The sequence below is a fragment of the Phalacrocorax aristotelis genome, chromosome 7 (genome assembly GCF_949628215.1).
Source record: "Phalacrocorax aristotelis chromosome 7, bGulAri2.1, whole genome shotgun sequence".
Taxonomy (NCBI): domain Eukaryota; kingdom Metazoa; phylum Chordata; class Aves; order Suliformes; family Phalacrocoracidae; genus Phalacrocorax; species Phalacrocorax aristotelis.
The window spans coordinates 18877160-18891484 of record NC_134282.1 but is presented as its reverse complement, the minus strand read 5'-3'; the positions used below and the strand labels follow the sequence as shown (position 1 = coordinate 18891484).

Here is a 14325-nt window from a genome sequence, read left to right as displayed (position 1 = left end):
CTTCTGACATGGGTGATTTGATTCTAGTTAAGTCTGACCCATGTTCTAGAAGAAGTGAATGCATTTACTGATGCTACACCAAGTATGAAGTGTCTAAAACTAAGGAATGGAATATTGACCAAAAATATGAGATGAATATGATTGTATTTAGTCTATTAATGAAATTTATCTAATTCAGCATTTCTTCTGACTTCATCTGTTTACACAAAACTGATTTTGTTTCTTTTTTTTTTTCCCCCACAATTTTAAACTTTATATTTTGTGTTGAAGAAACAATTTTTTCTGATTTTCTATTTTGCTGATTGCAGCCTCGCAGTGGGCAGTTGTACTTGACTGCACTGGTTTTAGCAAAGCCATGGAGCCCACCTCAGCCTAATTCCCATACATGCTGCCCAACATATCTTGTTAGTTTTGCACAGATAAAGTAATAAAAAACTCCCTACTTTTCCATGCTGTCTTCGCTGTATAATGCAGTCATATAGGTACCTAGAACAGCTGCAAAGTTTGGCCAAATGAAGGAGATGAATTAATATCACTGAGTCACATTACTTTCTTACTCTTGCCAGGTTTGCAAAATACTGCGTTTATGTGCGCGTCTGAGGGCAGGGCAATTCCCTGTTCAGACATGTGCTTCATTTTTCATGAAGACACTTTCTCTTTGCAATGCAAGATAGGATCCCTGGTAATTGACAGACTGTGCTTTCCCCCGTCTGTGTTTCAAATTAGGTGTGAATCCCTTCATTATCAGAGGAAACATTTTTGATGTGTCCTGTAAACTTACTGATAACTGGTAATAATAGCCAGGATTCTGAAATTGATAAAAAATGTAGACAATAAACCAAGGCAAATGAAGCCTTCAGTTAGGTTGCATACTAAAAAAATCTAAAATAAGTACATCTGGAATTTTATATAATGAATTTTAATATTCTGATTTTTTATTATTTAATTGTAATGTGAGTTTTTAAGCGTTATCCTCATGTCATTAATCTTCACTTGATGAAACTGTTATTTTTTCCATTTAGTGGGAAAAAAAAGTTTGACTGAACACTCAAGGCCAATTATTCAGAAATTACATGTAACAACTTTGTCTTCTAATTGCATGCTTAGTCTGCACTTACTGTTGGTTTTGTCTGTGAGAACTGTGTGTACTGGCAGGCAAGTCTCAATTTACAACCACATTCAAAGATAAGTTAAAAAATGTTTGTGACTAAAGCACCAGGACAATCCAACCCTTGTAACTGACATATAACTCTCGTAATCTGAATTCAGTGATTTTGAGATGAACAACTATGTATGTTTTTAAAGTTTCCAAGTTCCAAGGTTCCCAAGATGAGTTTCACTCATCTCATATCCAGTGGTCAAGAAGGGCCATCACCTGGTGTCATTCCAATCCAGATGTCCCAATACACACCAGCAGTTCCCTAACACAAGCTTCAGGACAAATACCTTGAGCAAAATTGATTCCATGTTTTCATACTGGGGCTTGCTGTAACCAGGTAGGTATGTTTTTGGTCAGGGATCAGCTTGATGTATCTCAGCATGGGAGATATATGGGGTGCAAGAAAAAGGCAGGCAGTGATAAAGAGGGAGGGACAGAGGGAGGGAAAGGAACCGAGTCTTTATAGAACTCAGTCTGCAGAGAGAACTGGTGGAACAAGAAGGAAGATCACCTTTTCCAAGTTCCAGTACCTTGTTTTTGATAGAGGCAAGCTGACAAATCAGCTCTGAAATGCTGACAATAAGTCAAGCTTTTGTAGTCCTGATAATTTTTTTGTTAATTGTTGAGTTTTTCAAACTGCAAAAGGCATGCAAGCAATTACCACCTGGACCAACTCCTCTACCATTGCTTGGAAACTTGGTGCACCTGAACTTTCAGTTTCATCGGGATCTTCTGATGGAGGTATTTCTTTTAAGATGCTCTTAATTGGTTAATTTTAGTCACAGCTTAAACAAATCTGATACCTTAATAGCAAAATGAAGTTTTGAAGTCTTAAAAAGTTACAGATGAGGTATGGACTTATAAAGATCAACATGATTCCTACATTCAGGTCACCTTCTTATGTGGAATATGTCATCTTCATGAGAAACTTAACATCCTTAAGAATAAAAAAAGCTTGGGGACAGGGTTTCTGAGTTGCTATTAAGGTTAGAGAATACCAGTTCAAAAAGATCCTTCTCCATTGTTGATAAGTCCATATGCGTTGCTTTTTAAAATTCTGACGCACTGGCATTGTCTAATTTGATCAAAAAGTAGGCAAGATGGTGGATGTGTGTGTATGCTTGTAATACAGAAAGGGCATACACTTCCCAGCTTCCAACAACTCCTTAAAACTATTTGTCACTTGTTTTTAGAGACAGCTGCTCCTCCCCAGGCCAACTCCAGCCCTCCCTGTACCCTGGCAGTAATTCTTCTGATGTTTTGCAGATGACCTCTAATTCAGATCTATGATTGAGACAGTACACACAGATCATTGAGTGCAGTCCAGACTCAGGCAGGCAGTGATGCTGTAACAGGGAGAGGAAAGCCAGTATCTAAAGAATTATAAGGAGAAGTGAGTAGCTAGTGTGATCAGTTGGATGTAATTCTGGTGCCACCTTAGACACTGTCTACCACCTCTCTGTATCATTGTGGGTGTGTTGGAGCAGAGTCCCATTCTTGGACAAAGTTTTTTCCACAAATGATTGAATTTCTTCTGTCATACACCTGTCCCTGCTTGGATACCTCTGCTGTCTCAAACGGTCAGTGCTCTCCTTAGTGCTGTGAGGAAACCCTGGACTTAGCTGCAGTGCACTGGCACTTCAGGGCTGTTTACTAGTTTCTGGCTCCACCTGCTCTGCTAGACACACAGATGGAGCAGGTTTAATGAGTCAGTTTCCTTTCGCAAAGGAAGGGCTAGCTGGAGGCACAGAGCCCCTGAGACGTGAAGAGTGTGGTTGTTCAATTAACGAGGTACAAATGTTGGGGTTGGATGTGATGCAACATAAAATACAAAGTTTTCTTTCTTTTGCTGCAGTGTTGCTGCAGCCTGTCCTTTGAAAAGAAAATCACTTCTCCCTCAGGTAAACAAAATTGGCTGCTGAAAGCCTCATACTTGGAAAAACAACAGTCCCTTTCTGCTTCTAGCTATAATTATATTCATAGGGATGATGTTCTCAGCACAAAACTGGCCATTGGGCTGATGAATAGCAGGTGCAGTGTCTGTTTGAGATGTATGAGGTTTCATCTGTTCTTTTCTGGCACCTTTTCCACTTACAGCTGGCAAAAACTCATGGTAACATATATACTTTGTGGTTTGGGTGGACCCCAGCGATCATACTGAATGGATATCAAGCAGTGAAGGATGGCATGACTACGCACCCTGAGGATGTTTCTGGGAGGATGGTGTCTCCTTTCTTCAAAGCAATGGCGAAAGGAAAAGGTGAGATTTTCCTGCCATAAAGACTGCACGGCATGTTGACTTGGCAAACTACTCCTCCTTCTTAGGCCCTCTGCCCTCCCATTCAGAACGCTCTTCCATCAGATACTGCCCAAATCCTCCATTAGTGCTTGAGAATAACTTATTACTTGCTGTGATGCCTTTTGTCCTGAGCTTTCCCAAGCCTGGGAAACACTCCAGATCAGGTTGTTTCTAGGTGACCTTTTCACTGTGTTCAAGGTGTATGTGATCCCAGCTCAGAACTCAGTAGTTTTGCCCTCCTCGCAGAACAATCTCATTTGCTGCACATGATTTTGGTGTACATTCCATGAATGCAAATCTTCTTTATATGTTTGATAACTGTATACATTATGGTTTCCAAACACCTTCCATCATGAGCAAGAGGCCTATAACACCCTATTCCAGAAGTGTCATTGCTGTGTTTGCAGCCACTCTTAAATGCTTTGTGAATACCCTTTGACTGTGAGAGTGCCTCTGGCACACAAAAACCCACTTCTTAGTGTATTTTAGCAGTTTGTAGTCTTTTCTTTTTCCTCCCCTGCATGCGCTATACCAAAGCAAAACCAGATTTTTTTAAAGCTAGGTAAAACATCACCATCACAGCAGCAGTTCAGGGCTCCTAGTGCAATTTAACAATCAGTAGAATCATCTCCCTTCTAGAGGAGAAACAGGACCCGAATGTCACTTATCCTTTACCCTCATCACCTCAACCTGCAAGCATTAATTGATCTATATCTCCATAAACATACCCTGGCCCTCCACAGCACTCGGTAGAAATTCACCCAGTTATTCCTGTCTTGAACATGAAGCCTTGAATATGGCTAAAGCAGATCTTCTAAAAGGCATCTTAAGTTGTTTTGTTTTGTTTTTTAAGACATCAAGAAATAAAGCAGTCAGCAAATCCTTAGATTGTTCTTTTCAAAGATCACCTACAATCAATAGTCTAGTTTGGGCATGTTTGGCTATGATTTCTGGTTACTGATAGTTTCACTTAAAGATACTTTTGTCACAGTGTATTCCATGATTTTCTCCATGTATTTTATAATATATTTTAAAATCAATCATTCATGTCTTGGCAAATATTAATATGGCAGGGAATACCCTCAGGTATTATACTGGCAAGTGGAAACTCCTGGAAGCAGCAGAGACGCTTTGGTATAATGACTCTACGCAATCTGGGAATGGGGAAAAAAGGCCTGGAGTATCGAGTGCAAGAGGAGGCCTCTCACCTGGTGGAGTTCTTTGTGAACCTGAAAGGTATTTATCTGCTAAGAAATCAGACACTTTTCAGTCCTGGATCCATACCTTCAGTGTGCAAACTTACCTACCCCTTTCTAGGGTAGGGGTAGGTCCGGAGTGGTGCCCCCAAACCTACCAAAATCTGAAGAGCAGATAGCATAGGATCACAAGTGGGAATTTCTTTCTTAAAAAGCCATTCATAAACCTAATGAAATTGGGAACTTCTGAAATTCCACCTCCATGGGCTCATCATTTGTCTATGATATGATTGTACAATGATATGATGCCACTGAACTGCACAGCCAAGCCATTCTCAGCCTGCCTACAATAGGTAACTAAAGAGTATTGCAGAGCTTAGTCATTTCTCTAAATCTCTAAATTTCAATGGTGTTAGGTGCCACGAGGTAAACTGGATATTTTAGTGTCTGTCTGGCTAAGTAACTATTGGCAAAAGTATTGAAGAAAGTAGGAGGTGGAGTGGATTATTGGGTTCATCCTCAAGTCCAAGCCAGGATCATTTCTATCAAAATAATTTTTGATGGATGTCTGTCTCGTAACTTCAAAAAAATCATCAGACAGAGATTTGATGATCTACTGTTCACAGCTGAGACTGTAATAATTTTATTAGGTATACTTTGCAGTTCCCATCTATCTATTCTGCTTCTTAAACCTTCCAAGTTCCTTCAGCCTTTCCTCCTAAGTAGTTTTTTGCATTTTTGAACGTCTGTCACTCTCTTCTCTTAGTTCATCTCCACCGACATTTCTTCCTTCTCACATTCGGACTTGTCTTCTTCCATACAACTGAGGACAGTGGATTTGATACTATACCGTCTAATGGATCTTAGTTGTACAATGTTATTTCACAGGAAGGGCTATGAGATTGTTTTAGAGCTATGAGAGAACAGTTTAACAGTGCCCTTTGCTCTAAGACTATGTTTTATTTTCATGAATACACACATTAATGCCACATCTCTGTCCCCATTCATGACCCAGCTGGATAAAGGGAACATTTTACATCATCTCTAATAACATCTTGTCCTATCTGTAAAAGGAACACCTGAAGAAAACATTGAGAGTGAATACCAGTTACTGTGTTTGCAGGAAGACCTGTGGATCCTTCTTTCCCTCTTTTCCATTCTATTTCAAATGTAATTTGTGCTCTGGTTTTTGGATATCACTTCTCTGATGAGGACAAAACCTTCCATGAACTGGTCTGTGCCACAGAGAATATATTCAGATTTGCAGGCAGCTTTGTCCATCAGGTGAGTAAATAATATGCTTTTTTTTTTTCTGAAACAGGTAGAAAATGAAAGTGGAGATACAAAAATATGTCTTCACTCAGCACAGTGCAACTGGCAAATGCAACCTGGGAGTTCAGAGGTATCCATAGGGACCTCATTACTGCCTTCTTGGTTTTGAGGCTATTTTTAAGAACTCTCTTGTTTATTTGCAAGTTTAGGGGACATCTCTCTGTTGGCTCCTGGCTTTAAGCCTTTCAGCAGTTCTGAGACAGTTAACAGAAACCTTTAAACTTAACTTGAGACTGGAGTTTGTAATAAATTTGAACTCTGCAGTGCTGCTCCTCCCCCTTCTATTTACTTCTCTCCTCCAAAAATGGGTATCATTGGATTCACTGTTCTGCTTTTTACTATTCTGAAAATTGTATGCTGACAATTTTCTTTTCCCCTCCTTCACAAATAATGAAATATTCATTATGAATCTTTCCATTACTTCATTACAAGCTTGCAATTCACACATTACAAACACAATACATACATTCTCTGACAGTCTCACAATTCAAGTCCTGTCAGAGGTTTTTTTGGTAGGTACCTCCCACAACATACCATAAAGGCCAACTTTTCACTTGAAGTGTCTTTAAGTTTTCCCCATGAATTAGACTTTGTGGATTAGACCCTTAGAGGGGGGGAAGCTGGGTGTTACAGGGACTGTGGATGGCATAGCAAATTCCATTGACATTTGAGTTTTATAGAAAAAGGCAAACTAAAATGCTGATGTGGTAGTAAACATTTTCAACAAATCTGTCATAAGAGGGTAGCACCACACAACTTTCCAGTAGTAAAAAATAGAAAAATAGATTAAATTTGTGGGTGATCAAAGGCAGGAGACTGTAACAATACAGAGGAGGTTCAGGGTACCCTGCTGCAAGAGCCCTTACACACCTTGGATTGGAGTTATAAGAACGGAACAAATTTTAATAGTACAAAATGAAATTATGAAACGTATTAGGAATTAATGAGATTAATCACAGAATCACAGGTTGGAAGGGATCATCTAGTCCAACCTTTCTGGGAAAAGCACAGCCTAGACAAGACGGCCCAGCACCCTGTCCAGACGACTCTTAAAGGTGTCCGACGTGGCCGAGTCAACCACTAACCTGGGGAGATTATTCCAATGGTTGACTGTCCTCACTGTGAAAAATTTTCCTCTAGCATCCAATCGGAATCTCCCGAAGAGCCACTTGTGTCCATTCCCCCTTGTCCTCTCCATGTGACTCCGCTATCTGCTATGAGCTTAGAACATTTCAGTGCAAAAGTTAAGAGGAAAGGGACTGGTGTAAACTAGCAGATAACAGGATGAAAAAGGCAAATGGGATCCTAGAGTGTTTCCAGCACTTTTGAGATCCAGAGAAGTGTTTAAGTAGATTCTAGTGTGTAATAACCTGTGGGACATATTCTAGGGTCTTGGACACCTTATGTTGTGAGTCTGGAGTGAAACAAATGTAGAGAACTGTTAATGGGATGACCTACAAACTATTATGTAAAATTAGAGAGGTTTTGATTGTTAGGTCTAAAAGAAGAAAGAGAAGAGAGAGAAATGTTCTTTGCCTGGCAGGGTGGAATGGCAGATGCTGCAAAGAGAGAACTATCCAAGCTAGAGGACAGAACTTTGAGCTGACAACTGTGTGTATAAATACACTCAGCAGACTGGAGATGTAATATGTGTAACTATCAGAACAATTATTGGTCCTACAGGACTGCTAAAGCAGTCACGAGGGCTCTGATGGGGAAAACTAAATTAGCTTTTAGAGTGATACCCAGTCTACACTTTCCTTCTTTGAGCTCCACAAATTCCACTGGTTACGTGAGGCTGCAGAATTATTAATCTTAGTAGCCACACAGTATCCAGAAAGGATGTCCTTACCTTTTGGGTGTGGGGGATCTAAGGTCTCCAACTGTACAGGAATAACATCTTCTTGTGATCTGCATTAGTCGAGTACACTTACTGGCATGAGCAGAGTGTTGTCAGTACTGCCTTGACCCTAGGAGTGTGTCAAAATTAGTAATAAGGTCTTCCCACATGATGGCAAAAATCTACTCAAAGCAATGTTAATTTGTTTATTCCACATTTCCAGACAGGACAATTCAGTCTGTTGGTGTTTCTAAAAGCAGCTTTATTTGTTACTGACAGATAATTTGCACTACCTCTTCTGTGTCACTCCTGCAGCTGTATGAAATCCTTCCCTGGCTCATGTGCCGTCTCCCTGGTCCTCATAAGAAAGCATTATCTTGCTATGATGTCCTGAGTTCTTTTGCAAGGAAGGAGATCAGAAGACATATGGAGAGGGGGATACCAAGTGAACCACAGGATTTCATTGACTTTTACCTTGCTGAGATGGAGAAAGTAAGTGTTCATTCTTCCTGATGACACATTTATGGAGTATGAGGCCAAATATGCATTAAATCATCCAGTCTGACCCCTTCTATCATAGTTTCTTACATTTCTAGGCTTCTTAATGTGAATACAGTAGCCTGGGACTTACTAATGCATGTCTCCCGGAAAGGCATCCAGTTTTATGTTTTGGTTACATGAACGAATTAACACAAAGTATGTTAGGATGTGAACTCAAGAGCTAACATCTGCTTCCCATAAATATCCATGTGTATACTTCAATCCTGTAGAAAATATGAGACAATTTATGCCTGTAGGTTACGTGACTTCGGTAGACTGCCTCACATTCTACAGCAAGGTACCTCATGTTTACAACGCGATTAAATATGCATGCATAGACAATTACCCCAAAATAGCCAATATGATTCTTTGGGTTTCAGTGTGTGTCCTAACACTGGCTGTCCTTGTACCACACAACTGTGTGGTTCCTCCCTGGGGAGGGAACCATTCGTGGAGGATCTTCCCTTTACTGGAAACTCTCTTTAGGTCTTCTTCTTCTTATTCTTCTTCTTATGAAGAAATTCTCTACTCTTTAAAGGATTCCTGCTCCAATCTCAGTCATTTTGGGATACTTTCAGGAGCCAGAAGCAGCATCTCTTTCCTAGGATAGATGAAGTTTATCTAGCCTTTACCTCTAGTCATAAGCTTTCAGCTAGTCAGGCTGCCACGTTCTCACAGTGTTAGCTCATGGGCTCTTGTACATTATATCTGAATAAGTACGATGAGATTTACTAAAATAAACATTTTAGAGGCAAAAATGCAGCTTCCTCTGGTGTCAGGGGTGCAAGTTATTGCAATCTGTTTATTTTAAAATGTTTTTGCCTAATGTATTTTCTCTAATTGTTTTTATATTTTACACCTTTATTGTAAGAAGAAAATACACAGGTACCTCTCTCTCACCAGTTCACATCTACACTAAAGAAATTACTCTCAAGATGTTCTGTTGAGAACCTTTCATTCAGATACTTTTTTCTTTGGTATTTGCTAGCACCATTTGATAGCATACTGGAGATATCAAGGCCTAATGAGTGACACATTGTGGGGCACTTACTTAGAAGTACACTCTAGGATAACTGCAAAATTTGTAGTGTGCTTTAAAGTTTTCATGATGTAGTCCACAAGTATAAGATTGCCTGTTTTTTGATGAAAGAGTATTCCACCTCATGCAAAAGAGCAATGCAGACTTACCACGTCCATTTGGGAAACTATTAATCTCTTAGTACTCATCAAAAACTGTAATTCTGAATATTCTTTGTGCACATGACAGCTGTGGAAATAACTCTCACACAGGAGGCATACAGGATGACCTAACTTTTATGCTTTAACTTCAACTTTTTATCATCTTCTACAGTCTAAAGACGGAGTGAAGCCCAAGTATGATGAAGAGAATTTGACGCATGTTATAAATGATCTTTTCCTTGGTGGATCAGAGACCTCAAGCACAACATTGTACTGGGGACTGCTCTATATGGTAGTGAATCCAGACATCCAAGGTGAGAGGGATTCTTGCTGTGAAATGCTGTGGGTACTACAAATATTGCAGACACAAAAGCCACTAGTTGATCCTGGCTCTCACTCTCTGAAAACACAAAGAATGGCAGCAGAGGAAAAAATCAGAGGCCCATCCTATGACCTGACCAAACCAGGTGGCGGAAGGCACTTGCAGTGAGACAAAAGTTAGCTCTTTGCAGTGACAAGTCAGTGAGGTGCTCTGTGTGGAGTGTTTGCAGGCTGACTGATGGCAGCAGGAACAGAGATCAGAGCTCTAATACAAGGCCTGTCTGCATCAGACATCTTTCAGGTATGAGGAGTACTAACACATCTTTGCTGTGTTTGCCACACTGTCAGCCTATGTTCTCTTTCCCTTCTGCCACAACACTCCTTGCTGAGCACACCAATACTTTCAACAACCCACTGCATCCCTTACTGGACAAACCAGCTGGACAGATCTTCAGATCTTGGCAGGTTATAAAGGGCTGCAGGTAGCCCTAAGGAGGGCCAATGGTCCTGGTACAGATGGCTGCCTTTTCCTGTGTCTTTCTTGTCAGGAAACAGGTAGAGATGCAAGATAATTTGCACAGTGCAAATCCTTGTAGAACGCAGTGAATCCTTCCTCCCTTTGCTGAGTGCTTTGTGCACAAGGCTAGGCAGTGGACATCCATGGAATATGGGTTGCTCATGGGTGGCCTCAAGGTTTCTGCAGAGCATATTCTGCGTGTAAGCAGCCAATGGTGTTAGCATCTAAATAACCAGTAATGTTGCAGTTCATTCACAAAGCAGCACACAAACCCTAGGAGAAAACAAAGCATGAATGTGAAACAACAGCAAGGGATGGAAAGACTGTAGAAAGAGAAAAAGAAGTTTAAGGGGAGGATTCTGGCTGCCTGATACATAGAGGGTGTGTTTTCAGGAAAGAACTGCAGGGAAGTACATACAAACTGTCCCTGTCTGAGTTAATATTGCAAAGAGGTTGCTTAGCTTATTAACACCAATTCCATGAGCGCCTCTGTGGATCCAGGCTGAATTTCCTTATACACGTCTATGTCAGGAAGAAAAAGGACATAGTCAGAGTTTAAGGAGGACTCAGGTACTCCTCGGCCTAGTGGCTTTTCCATCTGCTGTGCTTGAGCACTGAAAGCAAGGGAAATATCTGTATTCCCACAGCCTCAGTAGGAGGCTGAAAAGGCTTTGCCATTGAGTCTATATCTGCATCCAAGGTTTTAGGCTGATTCAGGTGGTGTTTGTTCATACAGTATGTTGCCATACTTGGACCAACTCTGCTCAACTCATCCCCAGCACTGGGAGTTAATATCAGAGGCATCTATGACGATTTGGCAAATGAGATTTAGATTCTGAGATAAAGTAAACTGAGCAATTCCTAAAATACTTTCAAAATCTGAAGCTGAGTGACTCGCCCTACACCCACCATGCGTTCTGTTAAATAAATATTAGAGTTGGAATAAGTACGGTATAGTCCTTGTTTATGATTCTGGATCACACTGGGTTTTTTCCTGTTTAGTTTTATTTTTATATATTAAACTCAGGCATCAAATAATATTTAATCACAAGTTATAGACTTTATGCACTATGTTGAAATAATACATTTTCCTGTTGCTCTAAGAAAAGAGACTTGTTGAAATATCTGATGCATTCTTCCCATCTGAAATGGTGAATATTTCTCCACAGAAAAAGTGCAGAAGGAGTTGGATACTGTTTTGGGTCCTTCCCAGATAATCTGCTATGAGGATCGGAAAAAACTGCCCTATACAAATGCTGTGGTTCATGAGGTTCAGCGCTTCAGCAACATTGTCTCAGTTGGCATGCCCAGAGTGTGTGTGAGGAACACTACATTGCTAGGATTCCCTGTCAAAAAGGTGCAGACACATTTTCAGCCTCTGTTCTTTCTTCTGCAGGGAGACATTTAGCTTTTATTCCAGTTTTGTCTTGTTCTGTCTATAAACTGTTCTCCATATAACCCAGCAACATGGTGCAGCAACATTTGTGACTCCAGGAATGAAATAAGTCTCTCACTCAGCATGTTGGAGCTCAGAGAGCTGGTAAGACTCCTGCCACAGAAGCCTCCACCTCCTGCCCTGCTGATCAACAGCACAACTGCAGAGACCAGCTCTGCTTGTCTGGGGATGGACTGAGAGGAGAAACTGGTTTGACAAAGCACAGGTTAAGACATCCCTGCCCAGCTTGGCACTGCCAGCACTGCTGGATGGAGGAAGAGTTGTGAGAGGATGGCTCACAGCTCCACTGAATCTGTGAGTGAAGGGACCTGTCTGAATCTGTACAAGATGAGAGACTGTCCTCTATAGCTGACAGTGAGGAATTTACCCCCAAATACTGCCTAAGACAAGTGTTCACAGCCAGCAGGGCATTTTGTACAGTGACATAAGCCATGCTGAGTGCCAGTTCTTTCTCACTGTAAAATGCTAGCAAGAAACAGGAATTTGTTGCTTTTATGGAACAGAGATGGGAGAGGCCAGCACCATTACTGGCATCTGGGACTGGCTCCACCTAACTGATTTTGTGGTGAAGGTTTCACTCTATCCTGTTTTCTTCTGACAGCCAGGTAGCTAAGGCACATGAACTGGTCTGCTGGGAACAACCAGTAAAGAAAAAGCCCAAAGTACTACTGCTAAAAGGGCTCAGAGGTTGCTGTCAAGGAAGTACTGCAGACATTTCTGGAGAATTTCTCTTTCTGTTAAGCCTGAAAGGAGGTTTCCAATGATGGGACCTGAATATCAACAGGAGTCCTACTGAAGTGTTACTAAGATTAGTAGGAAAGTGGCCACAACGCAGTTGTACCAACAGCACTAATGCTGTTAACACCCACTGATGTAGCTACAGGGCTGAGAACTGATAATTTCCAACTAAGAAAAATATCACAAACTCCCATTTTCAGGAAAATAGTCTTCTAACCACATCATATCTACTCTTTACAAAGAAATGGCAACAAGCAGCAGTTTTATCTGCCAGGCAGAAACTGATGGGTGAGAGGCTAGTAGATAGAAGTGAATCAACAGTACCTTCCTTGCAGGGCACCATCATTATACCAAATATAGCATCTGTTCTCTATGACCCTGAGCAATGGGAGACACCTCGACAGTTCAACCCTGGCCATTTTCTGGATAAAGAAGGAAACTTTACACCTCGAGAAGCCTTCTTACCATTCTCATCAGGTAAATGCACTGGCAATTTGAACCAACCCAACAGATTAGATGAAGAATACAGAAGTGTGAAACTATGGTATTTCTTCAGATACATCTTCTATCTCTGCTGTCTGCTGCTTTTAAAGAACAGTACTGGCTTGTATTTGCTAAGGGAGATGCTTCTGTGCTGTCAGACCCCAAACTGTTCTTAGGACACTGTAGTGGGAATCCCACTCAAACTCCTGAACTTCCTAGACTTGTTCCATGATGCAGTCATCCACAGGTTTTATCTCTAGTATTCTTTATATGCACCTTTTTTTCCTGAGAAGCCATGTGTCTTGTGTGTACTGGAGTTACTTGCAATCCCTTCTAAAGGAACAAGCTGAAAGAAAAGCAGAATGTATCCTGGTAAACAAAGGATTAAGTTCTTGCTTACAGAACTGAAAATCCAGTTGCGAAAGAAAGGAGTAAGATAACAATGCACAGTTAGAGATGAAACTTAGCAGTAAAGTTCCTTTGGATTTTTATTTTCCCTTTATTTGCCTGCTAATCTGGAAATGTGAAGGTATTATTCACCTGTTCTGCTTCTGCCATCAGTTCCAATGAGGAACACTTGGAAATTAACAGTAGGCCTAGATACTCACTGTCCTTCCCCTCTTCCTTCTGCAGGGCACCGTGTGTGTTTGGGGGAGCATCTAGCGAGGACCGAGCTCTTTATTTTCTTTGCCAGCCTGCTGCGGGCATTCACCTTCCAGCTCCCTGAGGGGGTGACGAAGATCAACACAGAGCCCATTCTAGGGGGTACGCTGCAGCCCCACCCGTACAGAGTTTGTGCCATTCCACGGTAGGTGCAGCATGTCACAGACCAGCTTGAGACAGCCACCTTTACCTCAGTGAATTTCCTTTTAAATTTATAAACCTTCTCCTACTAGCCAGGATATTGATATTAGTCTACCCCAGGGCTATTCAGAAAGCAGATGCCAGCCAAGACTCAGATTACCAGTACTTTTGGTCTGGTCCTTTTAAAAGTCCCAGATAGCCTTGCAAGGATCTTAACCATTTTCTCCCCTTGGAGAGCACTTGAAGCAAGATGCTATGGTTCCCATCTGCAGCCAGCGTGCTGTGTCTCCTTGGCCTAGCCCAGCACAATCATCATGATGCTCACTCCTAAGCAAACCTTAGTAAAATTCAATAGAGGATCTCAAGCAAGAGCTGAGTACGTGTCACTTCTGTGAGTGGTTTGGTGATCTCAAGTCATTTGACTCCGGGAAATGCACTTCTAAAGCCCTATTTTGGTTTTA

General features: G+C 41.2%; 1 protein-coding gene across 1 annotated transcript; it reads left to right on the top strand.

Annotated features, from left to right (window-relative positions):
* The first annotated feature begins 1729 nt into the window (after positions 1 to 1729).
* Positions 1730 to 13945, top strand: LOC142059870 (cytochrome P450 2J6-like). The gene is made up of 9 exons (XM_075099104.1): positions 1730 to 1900; positions 3257 to 3419; positions 4545 to 4694; positions 5778 to 5938; positions 8142 to 8318; positions 9718 to 9859; positions 11553 to 11740; positions 12913 to 13054; positions 13694 to 13945. Exons 1-9 carry the CDS (start codon positions 1730 to 1732, stop codon positions 13870 to 13872), a joined length of 1473 nt encoding a protein of 490 aa, XP_074955205.1. The 3' UTR covers positions 13873 to 13945.
* The last annotated feature ends 380 nt before the right edge of the window (positions 13946 to 14325 follow it).

Bases quoted from the DNA above. Each gene is read 5' to 3' on its own strand.
- LOC142059870 (XM_075099104.1), top strand. From the start codon at position 1,730: ATGCTGACAATAAGTCAAGCTTTTGTAGTCCTGATAATTTTTTTGTTA. The intron at 1,901-3,256 runs GTATTTCTTTTA...TTCCACTTACAG, and splicing joins ATCGGGATCTTCTGATGGAG to CTGGCAAAAACTCATGGTAA. The intron at 11,741-12,912 runs GTGCAGACACAT...CCTTCCTTGCAG, and splicing joins TAGGATTCCCTGTCAAAAAG to GGCACCATCATTATACCAAA.